Source organism: Westerdykella ornata, assembly GCF_010094085.1.
Source record: "Westerdykella ornata strain CBS 379.55 unplaced genomic scaffold EI97scaffold_2, whole genome shotgun sequence".
Lineage (NCBI taxonomy): Eukaryota > Fungi > Ascomycota > Dothideomycetes > Pleosporales > Sporormiaceae > Westerdykella > Westerdykella ornata.
In genome coordinates, this window is record NW_022986852.1 from 1182604 (window position 1) to 1196936 (window position 14333).

Genomic DNA, 14333 nt, shown 5'->3' on the forward strand with positions numbered 1-14333 from the left:
CACATTTGAGTTGCCGGATACTGGAACATTCACTTCTTGTGCCTCGGATTTGCACCAATCACCAGGTGCAGAGGATGTTAGTCGACAGAGCTGTTGTGCTTCGGCAGACGGTTTACGATGCACCTTTCATTCCTCGTTTTCCCGAGACCCGTCCCTTGAATGCGTTCAGTATTTCCGACTGTCGTGCCCTATGCACTGTTTGTACAAAATATCTCTACAAGAGGTCGGCCGTTGTCGATGGTTCCATCCCTATACCCTCGGACCGTGGTATCCTCTACTGTATCCCCAAGCTATGTCTTCATTCGTCCGGCTTCCTCTCCCGCACGCGCACTGTGCGGACAATGGGCGCTTCAGCCCCTGGGACCTTGATTTCCACCTTGAATGAACCCAATTGCTTGACACGGCTTCCGTCTCCTTCGGCTGATGGATCCAAGAAGCGTACATCACTGTCTGAGAGGACTACGCGGGCAGCCTCGTCGTTATGCGCCAGTGCGGATTTGACCACAGCGACGACATCTGCGGTCGACACGGATCCGTAAATAGCGTTTGTGAGAGGCTTGGGTTTGCTGGCCATGGCAGCTGCCGTTAGGATGTCTGCCGCGTCCGATGTTCCGTATCGTCGTCCCGTATCGACCTTATCCTGCTCGATCCGCTGCCGCGCAAACTCGATGGTCGGGGGAACGAAGGTCGTCAGAAGCTCCATAGACCGCGCTGGCTAAGATAGGTCAGCACGCTTCAGCCTGAGAGGTGCCATCTCGAAAGGTAGGCGTACACTGAGGAAGTCTAGCTCCACGGGGCGAACGTGGTGCTTCTGTTGGAGAAACTCCGGGTCTATCTCCGGCTCTTCCTGCAGGGCATGTTCGACTCCGAACTCAGGATCGCGACCTATTGTGACTCCCTTCGCCTTCAATTCCTTCAGCGTCGTGACTGGGACGTAGTCGGCAATGCGCTGGGGGAACCATCTGTTGCGCATCCGCCCCGGGTTGAGGCGAATGTAGGAGCCTATTGCGGTTTGAGCCGACGTCTTCCAGGGCGTCCGTTCACTGTACCTGCTCGGCCCCATCTCCGCTTGTCCTTGAGCAGCTTGACTACAATGTACCGCTCTTCCTCCTTTGCTGCCTTGGAGATGCAACGGATTTGCTGCAGGGGCTGCAGCGGCGGCATCTCACCCCAGCGCAGCCGCGTCATTTGACGCGTACATGCCGTGCAGTGCGGAAGCACCGCAGTCCTTCCCAGCGACGCCATGGCCGAAGGCAATTGATGACGTGGATGCGTGGATGTTGAAGAGAAAACAACCCCCCCCAGAGAAATTGAGAATAGATGCGAGCGTTGCGATAGGGTCCGGGCGTCGTGCAGGGATGCGGAGACCAAGCTTCAAAGGCTCGCTCCGTATCACCTGCACGACGAGAGCCGCTAAGAAGTAAGAAGTACATCCGCCCGTTCTGCTCCGAGGCATCATCTATGGATTCGCGGACTGCAAAGCCGCCCGCCGAGTTGCGCCCAAAACAACGAACCCTACCTGTTGGTTGACCCTCGGGGTGCCTGAAATGGCTGCTGTACGACCATCGTCCTCCTCGTTTGCGACTCTCTGTTCTGCCTTACAGCTTGTCCTTTGGTACACAGTACATTAAAACACCGGGCTTGGTCCGGAAGGCTCATTCACGCCATGCCAGACAAGAACCTCACGATTGCTACCTACGCCGCCGGAGCCTCCCTTGCCGCCATAACCCTCGTCTACGTGTTTAGCCCTACCTTTTTCCTGGACAACGAAGCCTCGAGCACCAAGAAAAAGGGCGTTGTCGGCCTCGCCAATGTCGCAAATGACTGCTTCATCAACTCGGTTCTGCAAGCTTTGGCAGGCCTACCCGATCTGCGAATATACCTGATACGGGAGGTCCATCGGCGCAAGCTCGACGGGCCGCAGGTGTACGAAATCACTCCCGAGGCATTGGAACAGGAGAAAGGGAAAGGAAAGCCTGAGTTGCTGGAAGGTCTGCGGAAGGGTGTGGTTACATATGCGCTGAAGGAGATATTGGATAGCCTAAACGAGAGGCCGTTGCACCGCAAGGTTATTTCTCCGGTGCCATTCATTCGAGCGCTGGAGAGGGCTTTCCACTCACACATCAGCCGGCAGCAGCAGGATGCCCAGGAATTCCTTCAGATCGTGACGGAGCGGTTATGCGACGAGTATCACGCAGGCACGAAGGCCAGGCTACAAGCTCAGAAGCGCGGTATATCTATTACGGCTGGAGATAGCGCCTCGGAGAGGGAAGAGATTGCTGCTCAATTCGGTGTCGCTCCAACGGAGGATACAGATGAAGCTAACGGGGAAGGGGTAGAAGAGTCGGAGAAGCGGGATGGGCACTCTCCGCTATCTGAAGAAGGGTTCCCGTTCGAAGGAAAATATGAATCGCAGATCGAATGCCTCACATGTGGTTTCAAACCGAAGCCATCTGTATCGACGTTCGTTACCCTGACCTTGAATGTACCCCAACAATCCAGCACCTCGCTCAACGCATGTTTCGACGGCATCTTCAAGGTGGAGCACATTGATGACTTCAAATGCGAATACTGCCGCTTACAGCACGCAATCGATTACTATACGAAGCAGCTCCCACGAATATCGCCTTCAGAAGCCAAACGGTTACAGGTCGATATTGACAAGCTGCGGCAGGCGCTTACCGAGGACCCTGAGAAACTTCCCGAGGGCGTCGAGCTCCCTGATGCCAAGTTGGCACCACGTCGTCGAATCGCTCGCCACATGTACATATCATCCTTTCCCAAAGTGCTCGCCATCCACCTGTCGCGCTCCATGTACGCTATCGGGAGCATGTCGCAGAAGAACATGGCCAAGGTTGCATTCCCCGAGACGCTCCCCCTGGGCTCCATACTGGATCGGAGGCAATATAAGCTTCTGGGTATGGTTACCCACAAGGGAAGCCACCAGAGCGGACACTACGAGTCCTTCCGGCGCCAGGTACAGCCTCTACCCTTTTCCACGCCTCACTCCTTCGGCGTGGACGGGGTTTACAGTCGGAGCCGCCCCGCAAGCAGCAGTCCATCCACCACGCAGAGTCCTAGGGTATCGACGCCCAACCTGACCGGTACAGCCGAGCCTCCCCAACCCTCGACGTCAGGCTCAGATTCTCCGTCAGTGGACTCCCTCTCCTCCGAGTCGTCGCGTCCCTCGCGCGTGCCGCCACCCACGTCCGCACCCCGTGATGAGGACGGCCAGCACCTTCCGCTTCCTCGTCCCTCTTCTCCGTCCCCTTCTTCACTATCACGAAACAGCAAACCCAAGTCGCTCAAATCCTTCAGAGAAAAAGCCTCGTCTGTTTCCGTTGCCGAAATCCAGCAGCAGCTCAAGGGCCGTCGGCCCAAGCACAAGCACGGCAGTAACCGCTGGTGGCGCATCAGCGACGACAAGGTCAAGGAGAGCAAGACGAGCGAGGTGCTGTCAATGGAGAAGGATGTGTATCTGCTGTTTTATGAGCTGGAGCGGTAGCAATCATTTCTGCAGTGCAACAAAGAAGAAAAACCCTAGAGCATTGAACTTGGAGCATACGGTATTCATGAGTACATGACTCCATTTGAAAGTGGATTGTTTGGTTATGTTAATGTTTGCAGGGTCGGCGTTTCCTGTATATGCTTGGTGAGAGGCCTATAGCTATCTGAAGTGCATGTGTTTAGACATAGATGTAGACGCCCGCTCGTAGCGGGACTTCAAAACGAATTGAGTGGAATTTCAAACTATATGAAGGGGTTCGGGCTTTTCGCAATGTCTCCTTTCCAAGTGGTCTTACTGTGTACATATTGCCAATGTCGACGAGTGATTGGTGCCCCGCCCACGCCTAATGTAATCAAGTAACCTCAGGCACACTTACAGAAGAACAACCACCCCGCTTTACCAGGTACAGGTCTTTGATCGGCCACGCACAGCCACGGTTGAATGTAACGATCTTCCTGCGTTGATGCTACCGTAGCTCACCGGTCAAGATAGCAACAAGAACAGCTGACGTTGATCCTTTGGATGCATATGGATGCCTTGGTAGGCAGAAGGCGAAGATTTAACGCTGAACTGCTCGCTCGCGTTGCAGTTCGAACGTGTTTGCCTCAAGAGCACTTGGATATCGAAAAGGACTTGGGTTGTGCACGTACATGTACGAAGGTGTACGAGTGATACAAGAGATAGATATAGAGATTACACCTAGCATCAAGCGAGGACGGACATCCTACCTACCATCACCCATCGCCTCCTCAAAATTCCAGGCCAACATATAAAGTAAAGACACCAACGCGCAAAAGCCCTCGACGCCCTCCAAAGAGTCAAAAGACAAGAAGCTCAAAGCCAGCATGACGACTTCCTCTCCCAACAACCAATCCAACATGTTGAATCCCAACAAACCGCCCAGCAGCGACACTCCACTAGACAACCTCAACACCACCACCTTCCTCCAAGCCCAACCAAAGCAGCACCTCTCCTCCCCACCCCGCATCCTCATCATCGGCGCCGGCTCCCGCGGCACGGCCTACGCGGCCGCCGCCCTCCGCACGACCAACAGCACCATCGCGGCCGTGTGCGAGCCCGTGGCGTACAAGCGCCGCCTGTTCGGGGAGCGCTTCATCTGGGGCGCGGGCAACGAGGCGTTGCCCCATCAAGCGTTCGCGTCGTGGGAGGACTGGGTTGCGTACGAGGTCGATCGCAGGGAGCGGGCTGCACGGGGGGAGGGGGAGGGGGAAGCGGTGGAGAGGGGTGTAGATGTCGTGTTTGTGTGTGTGCTGGATGAGATGCATGAGGGGGTTGTGTGTGGGATTGCTGGGGCGGGGCTGGAGGTGCATGTTTGTGTGGAGAAGCCTTTGGGGACGAGGTTGGAGGCGTGTCTGAGGATGTATAGGGCTTTGGGGGGTGGGTGTGAGAAGAAGAAGGAAAAGGAAAAGGAGACGGTGTTTGGGATTTGCCATGTGTTGAGGTATTCGCCGCATAATATGCTGTTGAGGCATCTGGTGCTCGAGGAGGAGGTGGTTGGGGACGTGTTGAGCTTGGAGCATACGGAGCCCGTGGGGTGGTGGCATTTTTCGCATTCGTATGTGAGGTATGTTCTTCGTTCTTTTGCCTTTCCACTCTGGAGATTTCAACTGCACAGTTCTAACTAATGGAAGGGGAAACTGGCGCAAGGAGTCGACGACGGCGCCCTCGCTGCTGACAAAATCGTGTCACGACATCGACTTCATCCTCTGGCTGCTCTGCTCGCCGCCTCGGAAAAGCAACAACACAGCACCGCACCTACCGTCCCATCTCACATCAACAGGCTCACGGACCTTCTTCAGGAAAGAAAGAAAGCCAAAGGCGGCAGGCGACGCGACCAACTGTCTGTCATGCGCCCACGAGCCCGAGTGTCAGTACAGCGCAACAAAGATCTACCTGGACCGACACCTCAAGCAGGGCAGGACAGGCTGGCCCGTCAAGATAGTCAACCCGGAGATTGAAGAATGCTACAGGACGGCGGGCCTAGAAGCCGCGAGCAACAAGCTGCTGGGGAGTCTGAAGGAGGACTGGTCGGCGGAGACGCCCGTGTCTGAAGTTGAGGCGCGGCCGTGGTTTGGTCGCTGCGTTTGGGAGGCAGACAATGACGTTTGCGACGACCAGACGGTGACGATTACTTGGGAGGACGACCCAGTCGTCAATCAAGATGGGCATACAGAACTGAAAGGTCGAGGCGCAAAGACGGCACAGTTCCACATGGTGGCCTTCACGGAGAAGATATGCGAACGCAGAGGCAGGATCTATGGAACGAAGGGGGAGATTGAGTACGACAGCGAGACGATCAAGGTGCACGATTTCGCAACGGGGAAGACGAAGATACACGTGCCGCATCAGGCAGGCGGTGGGCACGGGGGAGGGGATGAGGGGCTTGTAAGGCAGTTCCTGCTCGCCGTGGATGCTGTGGATAGCAAGAAGATGTCGGCGGCGGAGGCTCAGCGGCACTTTCTGGGGTGCGATCTGGATGAGGCTTTTCGTAGCCATGCAGCCGTGTTTGCGGCTGAAGAGGCGAGGGTGGAGAGGAAGGTGGTGGATTGGAAGAAGTGGTGGGACGAGAGGGTGGAGTCGCAGTTGTCATTACACGGGCGGCAAGGTCAAGGTGATGAAGCTGGGTCTCCGGTCGGAGGATTGAATTGACAATGAGCCGGGCGCTTGGGAGAACTGTGGGCGTCATCTCTTCCTTCACGATGCATTTTCTTCATTTCGCTCTTTGAGTTGAGGAGTTCATGCTGTGCCTCGTGATGGTAACACAAGTGTTCCACAATGGGGCAATTAACGGCCGATTGTACTTCCGGTTTGAGGTTGGCGTTATCCGGTCTGGGGTATTTTGGGGCTCTGCTGGTGCGACGAATGACGGCTAATTGACCCCTTTCCCGGAGGCTGGGCGGCTACAGACATGAGACGAACCAATGTGAGGCTCAAAGGGTGTCATTTTGCTTCAGCAAACTTTCTTTTTGCGTGCACTGTCTGAGCGAGTGCCTGAGCTCCACGTCGGCGCTTGTGTGGGAGGAGGACATGATGTACTACTCGGTACGCAGCCAATCACAGGGCTCGAGTTAGCAGGCTGAGGTACCACGAAGCGCACAGTGAAGTGGCAGAGCGCCTCGAAAGCGCAGAGGCAGCAGAGCCCAGCGCGTACGGAGAGAGCAGGTCGAAGCAGGTGGGCGACGCCAGAGACCCCGAAAAGACCCAGACTCTCCAAGAACAGAAGCAAAAGAAAACTCTGCAAGACGCGTCCAAACCACAGTTTCCCGTGAGCGATTTTTGGAGCGTGTTGTAGTCGTGTTATACTAAACATCCTCCTCTACGCGTCTACACCGTCTATTATGACTCACTGAACTCTTGCAGAGAAACGAAACGGCCCACGGCTATCCTCGTCCAATCGCCATTCTCATAAAGCCCTGAACCTTTTCATCCTGCAGGCCTTGGCGTACAACGACCCCGGAGCCGAGGATCGCCCGGCCAGCGCATCGGACGGGCGCTAACGAAACCTCAACACCACAGACACGACAGAGACATCGACTCGACACTGATTCGTTCCCCCCTCCCCCGTCCCGCCTCTTCAAACTGCCGCCCGTCAACCTGCCCTCCGCTTGTTCCACCGCTTTTTGCGGCAAGAAAGACAGTCGGCGCCGTCGAATCCGGTTTCACCTATCCGCCCGCAGCCCCCATGTGGGAGAGCGCCTCGCCTTGTACTCTGTACGGTGCCGCCTCTGTTGTCTGTACATACTGCGTGCTACCCACGTCCCCGGCAGAAAATAGAAGCCCTCGGATGCTAGACAGCTTGTTCTGACCGTACTCGCCCATCTGCCACCATGTTTCAGCCGCCTACTTGTGCAGTACCCGGGAAGCCGCTGCTCCAGAATCCTGTCCCCACAACCATGCCCACCTATGTACACCGCCGCCAGTTCTCCGGGCCTCTGTTCTACGGCCCTCGATGAATCGTGTTTCAGAATGTTTTAGCGCCGCCTTGCGTTTCAATCCACATGCCCTCCACTGGTTCTCGCGTCTTCGATGCCGCCGAGTACAAGTAGACGTTGCTTCGCCGCACATCCAACCCTTCCTCTCCAGCCTTCTTTAGCTCTGCTCTGCCTCAACCACCTGGGTCGAGTTCCTCTTCTCTTCCCTTTTTCCCTTTTCTTTTCCTTTCCCTGTGTCTTAGACCTCATCTGGAGCCGGGCTCCGCTAATCCATATTCCTAATCCCCGCCTGCTCCATTCTTCCCATTCACTGCGTAAGTAATTGGATACCCTTGCTTCTCCCTCTTCCAACACCTTCTCATTCCTTTCAGTCTGGCAGCAGCTTCTCCATTCACCATGTACAACCGTCATACCACTCCGCCCTCTGCCTCCTTTGCCTACTTCCCTGGCAGTGTTGGCTCCTCGGTCGACGGCGCATACTACTCCAACAACTCGTCGCCAGACTCCGTCGCCACGGCCAACACGACCCCCCCACGCTCGCCCATCAGGCAGACGGGCCCTCTCCTCCTCCCCAAGGTCCGCACCCAGGACCAGATCGCCGAACCCGTCGCTGCTCCAGGAGGGCCAGTTCGACATCGCCGGACGACGTCGAGCTCCAGCATCGGCTATGCCACCACCTTTAATCCCTACTCGCGCCCAAACTACATGGTCCGCCGTGGTTCCAGCCCCTTTGCCACTCACAACCACAGCGCCCTGACCTCGCCCGTGTCCACCTGCTCCTACGACCTGGGCTTGACCACGTCCACCCTCAACTCGCCCATCTCCTTCACTGCCCCAGAGGGTCGCCGTTCCTCGTACGCGCCCCACGTACGCTCCCGCTCGACCTCGGCGGTTAGAGGACATTCTCGCTCCGGCTCTGCAGGCAGCATCGACGAGTCCGTCCTCGCTCGCTACGGCTACCCCACCTACCGCACCGTCCCCGGCTTCGTCTCGCCGGCTGCCGTGCAGCCCGACCTGAGCGTCGTCACCGCCCTTCCAACCGCCTACTCCCAGGTCCAGGAAGTATCTCACTATGCCACCACGACTACTACCGCCCAAGACTTTAATTTCGCCGACAACTTTGCCGATTTCGATCCCGCCCCTGCAGTCCAGTACCCCGTGGCCGACCTCAGCGGCTTTGAGACGCCGACCTCGTCCCTCCTCGACTACCTCACCTCGCCCAACCCCTCTCCTGCCTTGGTCCGCCGCATTTCCAACATCCCTCGTGGCGTGCACACGCACTTTTGGTGGGACGTCCGCAACCTCCGCTCATGGACCTCCTTCAACGTTTCCACGATTGCCAGTCTTGATTCGGTCCTGCCCCTGTTGGAAATTCCAGTCCCAACCTCCAGCCTGCCCACACCGGCACGCACCAATCTTCAACCGGAGACCGAGTCGCAACTCCACGACATCTACACCACGTACCATGGCACCAAGCTCAACGCTGCCCTGGCCGTCGCCCAAGGCCCCTCGCACATCTCCATGCGCGCCAACAAGCAGACCCCCGGCGCCCGCCCCGTCCCGGATTTCGTCTCCCGCTACGAGCACTCCGACTTTGAAAAGACGCTCTTCGGGGAGCAGCGGGGCCGCGTCGTCGGGCTCGTCAAGTGCTACGATCAGTGGAACACGGGCATGCGCGGCGAAGCTCCCCCCAAACAGGTCCTGTATCTCCAGGGCCTGGCGCACCTGCAGCGCGTGATGCGCGAGCACGGATGCCGCTACGGCTTCATCATCACCGAGATTGAGCTGCTCTGCGTCCGGGCGGGCGGCCCCACCACTTCAACCCACCTCGACGCCACGACGGTGAATGCGCAGGCGGGCGTCCCCATCTTCGGATACCTCGAGGTCAGCGCGCCCATCCGCCTGTCGACGCACGGCCGCGACCCATCGGACCCGTCGCAGCTGCAGATGACGGCGGGCCTGGCGCTGTGGTACCTGCACATGCTGGCCAAGGAGAAGCCCTTTTCGGGCATCGAGGATACGTGGCGCATGGATGTCGGGGGCCCCGCGGCGCTGACGAGGCAGAATGTCGTCGAGAGGGATGCGTGGATGCCCAAACCGAATCTGAGCGAGAAGCGTGAGGCCAAGCGCGTGAGGGGGTGGGTCATGCCCGAGGAGGGGTTGAGCAAGAGGGAAGTGGGGAGGGGGAAGAAGCGGTAGGGGAGGAGGATGAGAGAAGAAGAAGTAATGAGCGGAGGAAGATGTAATGGGAGGGAACAGAGTAATGGGAAGAAGGGGTGGAAAAGAGGAGTTCGTCTGGTACGGCTTCCTCGTCTGTTTTCTTTTCTTGTTCTTCTTCTTGGTGAGGCTTCTTGCATGGCATTGTCGCATGGTCGGCAGCCCTTTTTTGCATTTTTTCTGCGTTTTTGCATAGCATGGCTGGGTATAGCATCACCAGGCGTTGGTTATTTTTTTTTTATCTTTGCGCTTCTTCGAACAAGTAAGTAGCCTGCATATCCATCCATATCTGTGGAGAGGTTCAAAAGGGAGCAGCAGATAGTAAAAGAAGAATAAAATGATCTACAAAGTTTAAAAAAAAGTACAAAAACGTCTTCCGTCCGTCTCGCCTCAACACCAATAACCCCCTTCCTCAACCACCATAGAATTAGGATTAGGAATCAGGTATGAAGCTGAATCGACCACCACCACCAACCAGACATATTATGCTTGCAGATTCAACGCCGACGTGACGCATGCACCCAATGTATTAAACAGAATGGTAATGGTGAGCGTACCGTCATTGCTTTCGATTTCACTACTCTATATGGATTACTTGCTGTATACATTATCCCCCAGGTCGTAAGCGGTGAATTTTTGCCCAAATGATGCCTGCATGCGCGTCGGTAATCGTAGCGCCCTGGAAGCGAAGAGGCCTGGCTATTTCACAGCTGATTCTCTCGTCTGACGCCTATCTATCCATCCATTTATACTCTAAGATGGGGTGGGGCCAGAGAGAAAAGAGGGAAGGAGGGGCTGTATTGAGCTGACAGAGATGAGTGGTGGTGACAATGTCCATGTGCGGGTGTGTAGTGTAATTTTTATGAGAAGTAGTGGTAGTAGTCAAGAAGTATGGCGGCATTGGTGGCGGTGCTCGCTTGCATTCGAATGAAGTCGCTGGATGGACTGCCATACCTCGTCGGACCGAGAGGTGGTTGTGGAAACCCGTGTTTTAGAAGCGTATGGATATGTACATCTTTCTGGGTGTCCCGCGGATAACGAGGAGTCGTCTGTGGGCATGGACCCGAGGTATGGGCAGGTTCGGATTGACTTCCTGGGACGCATCGAAGCGATATGTCCATGGCTGTGTCCGCGTGGCTTTAGATGGACCTCGTCGACCGCCTCGATGTGCGCGGGTGCTGATGTGTGTCTTGTTCGCGCGGTCTGGTCCCGACCCCACTAGATTTTGAGCTCTTCTGCCCCCTCGAGGCTCTGAGTTGTTCATTTGGTCATTCCGGTGCGCCTGCCATCGATCACCCTTGTGGTGTTAAAATAAAGGCGGAGCGAGCCACTCCCCGGTCGCCCTCGCGCGGGCGGATGCAGTCTCAGGGGCAACGATCTCAGGGTCGACTTCAGTTCTCGCCGCCCTCGTCTGCTCCACGACGTATCCCCAGGTCCAACGCGCAAATGCTCCTACTTCGAGGTAGCAATAGACCGGTATGTCTCTCCAGCGTCGTGATCCTGAGCCCTGGGAATATCTCGCCAAACGTCTGTTGCGGTCGGGCTGGGGTATCTCTAAGAGCAGTGAATACACTCAATCGTGCCTCCAGTCCCTCTCTTTCAAACCTCCCCATCCCTCACCTCGGGACCCTTACCATCCACCGGAAAAACCGGGCTCAGCGGCGTCACCGGCATCTTGAACGTCTCCCCCTCTCTCTCCCTGGCCTCGCTCGCATACGTCGCGCTCGGCGACGGGATAATCGGCGTCCTATGCGGCACGGGCGTGCTATCCCTCTCCGGTGTCCCCACAAATGCTGCTCCTCCTCCCCCTTCATGTCCCCCAAACCCAAATCCCCCACCACCAGCCGCATGATTCTGCGCCATCAATTTCGCCGCGGGACTCGGACTCTGGCCCTCGCGCCCCTTCCTCCTCGCCACCACCACGTGCTTGGGCAGGCCGACGACCTTCTTGACCAGGGGCCGCAGGAATGGGATCGACGCCGCGATGATGCCCGCATGCTGCTCGACCTGGCCCCAGATGAGCAGGTCGGCCGCGCGCTCGCCCTGCTTCTCGAAGCCGTCGAGGGCCCACTGCTTCAGCACCCACAAGCGCACAGCCGAGGCGGCGATGGCGACGATGCCGATGGAGAAGATGCCGGCGAGACCCAGGCGGCGTTTGAGCGGCATGGACTGCAGGTTGAGGAAGAAGGGGATGGGGAGGAACCAGACCACCAGGTCCGTCAGGAGGTGGAAGCTCGCCGTCGAGAACCAGATGTACAGCGGGTTGTAGCACTGCGTGGGCCACCTTCCGTAGAAGGGCATCATGAAGACGTCGTAGGACCAGGCGTCCGAGGGAGGGTTGCAGACGAGGATGGAGGCGATGAACATGCCGATGCTGCATGAGATGACGACGATGAGGAGGATCTTTACGAGGAGGTGGAAGGATTTGCGGACGCTGGTGATGTACTTGTAGAAGAGGAGGATGGAGATTTTGATGAGGCAGAGGTTGAGGATGTAGAAGAGGCGGTAGACCCAGAAGCTGAGGAGGTTGCCAACGACGACAACCATGTAGCTCTGTTCGCTCTACACGCAGAAGAATGACGCGTTAGCTAGAGAGAGGTGGGGGAGGGAGGTAGAGGGAAGGAGGCGGAGGCGTACGTTGACTTTGCTGTAGTCCATGAAGTGGATCTGATAGTAGTTGGTGACGGTGGTGCCCCAGGTGCTGAGCTAGGAAGTGTGAGCAATACCCTGTGATGAAGAGAACGAACTCTGTCTTCCCGACTCACCAGAGCGAACAACATCACCCAATCCGAAGGGCTGAGCTTCCGGAGCAGCCCATATCGGCAGTAGAAGCTAGAAAATGGTGAGCCACGCCGCCTCGGTTTCGCATGTACATGATTGCAATTCACATACCGCAATGCAACAACCACCGTTGATAGACTCGTCAGTGTAAAGGCAAGCACCACGGCCAACCTGGCATGGACGGCCGCCATCCTCGGGCGTCTCACCAGCTGCTGCAGACAGCTCAGACGCTGCGCCCTAGGTCCGATCTCTCATCGGAGTGTCGCTTGAAGACGACAAGATACGACCAAGACTGGCGGAACTGAACCTGCAGATAACGGGCAAAAGAAGGTAGCGGGCCTGGCACCATGCATATGTACGTTCGGCGGTCTCGCCAGCTCTCACAGACTCTGATGATGAGTACGAACGGAAAGACAGGTCCGAACGGAGGCAGGCGTCGTGCGGAGGCGAGCAAATCAACCACGCGAGTCAGAAGTCCGGGCGAGCTTGCGAGCGGGCCGTTAAAGTGTGTTGTCGAACCCTGAGTTCGAGTCTCGCATGAAGGGGGAACGACGCCTTTTTCATCAAACGTGCAACAAATCCCCGAAGGATAGGAGAGAAAGTCGATCTTCATTCCTTCCCCACAAAACCCAAGGGGAAGGGAGGTGATTTGAATACTGGTACTTACGTGAACGAGTCCCGGCTCCCGGCAAACGCCCCCCATGCCAGCTTTTCCCTGTGCCTTTTTCCCCGCATTGGATCAGTTGTTGCCCAGGAGTACATTCAACAAATGTGATCCCGCCTGGTCTCCACGGACGCGTATTGGACCCTGGGAGCTGGGTAAAATCAATGTCGTTCCCCGTCCAATAATAACAATACCTACTCTGCTGTGAACAGAGGCATTGCATGTGCATGGCATGGCAATCCAAGGTGATCCTGGAATATATCGGTGGATTGTATACGAATTGGCGCCGCGCATGGAGAAATACCGAGCCTGCCAAGACTAGGGGTTTCAGCCGCCGTGGAGCTTGAAAAGGGGACGAAACCGTTTTTGGAATCAGCGACGATGGGGCCTTCCTTTCTGATTCGCCTGCCAACGGTCGAGGCTTCCGCGTGGCATTCGGAACGGTAAACGAGAGGGAAAGTTCCTGCTGTTGGATGTCCTCTTCGGTTTTTGGCGAAGAAGGTGTACGGAGTACTCCGTACCATTACTCCGTACAGAGTACACAGTACCGTTGGGTTGCGTATGCGGCGCTCGTAGCGATGGAGATAGCACTCAGTGCTTCTCTCGTCTGGAATCTCAAGAAGATGAAAAGTCGCATCAACCACGCCATCAAGTGCATCACCAACCAGCCACCCATCCCCTCACCACGGCCTTGGACCCCCTTCATGGAAACGTGAGCGCGAAAAGATCCGAGCGGCCACACGGCCACACGGATGGTGGGCCGACGCCGGATTGCGATGCCATGGTGGGGCCGAGTTGGGTTGGAACTTGTTCTGGGAGATGGATTTGCACATGGTGAGGTTATCCTGGCGATGATGGGGTAAGGGGGAGGAGCAGTACTGTGCAGTACTCCGTAGAGCATGACAAGATATCGAATCTCGAATACTCCGTATATACTCTTAACTTGTACCCAAAGAAAGTAAAGAATTCTCTCTTTCTACTCCTCTCTGCTCCCCTCTGTTCCTGTTCTTACAACGGCCGCCATCCCAATCCAGCTGGCCTCCCCCCGTACCCGTCCCTGAACCATCCCCACCAAGGTGCCGCGCTTGGACCTCAATTTCCGATCCTGGGAAACCTTATTTTTCTTCCTCCTGACATGGTCGTCCATCATCATGCTATGGACGATCTCGAGGGAGAAGACGACGTCAGCGCTTCATCATCATACTTCTTT

General features: G+C 56.6%; 6 protein-coding genes across 6 annotated transcripts; 3 read left to right on the forward strand and 3 right to left on the reverse strand.

Annotated features, from left to right (window-relative positions):
- Positions 1-298: 298 nt before the first annotated feature.
- EI97DRAFT_447854 (uncharacterized protein) lies at positions 299-1245 on the reverse strand (the record flags this gene model as incomplete). Its single annotated transcript, XM_033800125.1, has 3 exons — positions 299-715; positions 773-1002; positions 1050-1245. 3 exons carry the CDS (start codon positions 1243-1245, stop codon positions 299-301), a joined length of 843 nt encoding a protein of 280 aa, XP_033657847.1.
- Positions 1246-1403: 158 nt separating this feature from the next.
- On the forward strand, positions 1404-3828 carry EI97DRAFT_118521 (cysteine proteinase). Its single transcript, XM_033793012.1, has one exon. It carries the CDS (start codon positions 1667-1669, stop codon positions 3503-3505), a length of 1839 nt encoding a protein of 612 aa, XP_033657848.1. The 5' UTR covers positions 1404-1666; the 3' UTR covers positions 3506-3828.
- Positions 3829-3884: 56 nt separating this feature from the next.
- Positions 3885-6399, forward strand: EI97DRAFT_498521 (NAD(P)-binding protein). Its single transcript, XM_033802558.1, has 2 exons — positions 3885-5093; positions 5161-6399. The coding sequence occupies exons 1-2, from the start codon at positions 4354-4356 to the stop codon at positions 6176-6178; spliced, it is 1758 nt and encodes a 585-aa protein (XP_033657849.1). The 5' UTR covers positions 3885-4353; the 3' UTR covers positions 6179-6399.
- Positions 6400-7553: 1154 nt separating this feature from the next.
- EI97DRAFT_430052 (uncharacterized protein) lies at positions 7554-9995 on the forward strand. The gene is made up of 2 exons (XM_033797591.1): positions 7554-7775; positions 7833-9995. The coding sequence occupies exon 2, from the start codon at positions 7858-7860 to the stop codon at positions 9658-9660; it is 1803 nt and encodes a 600-aa protein (XP_033657850.1). The 5' UTR covers positions 7554-7775; positions 7833-7857; the 3' UTR covers positions 9661-9995.
- Positions 9996-11088: 1093 nt separating this feature from the next.
- On the reverse strand, positions 11089-12836 carry EI97DRAFT_118539 (uncharacterized protein). The gene is made up of 3 exons (XM_033793013.1): positions 12444-12836; positions 12316-12384; positions 11089-12240 (listed from the first exon to the last, which is right to left on the reverse strand). The coding sequence occupies exons 1-3, from the start codon at positions 12648-12650 to the stop codon at positions 11278-11280; spliced, it is 1239 nt and encodes a 412-aa protein (XP_033657851.1). The 5' UTR covers positions 12651-12836; the 3' UTR covers positions 11089-11277.
- Positions 12837-13404: 568 nt separating this feature from the next.
- Positions 13405-14072, reverse strand: EI97DRAFT_118571 (uncharacterized protein). The gene has a single exon (XM_033793014.1). The coding sequence runs from the start codon at positions 14022-14024 to the stop codon at positions 13647-13649; it is 378 nt and encodes a 125-aa protein (XP_033657852.1). The 5' UTR covers positions 14025-14072; the 3' UTR covers positions 13405-13646.
- Positions 14073-14333: the final 261 nt, after the last annotated feature.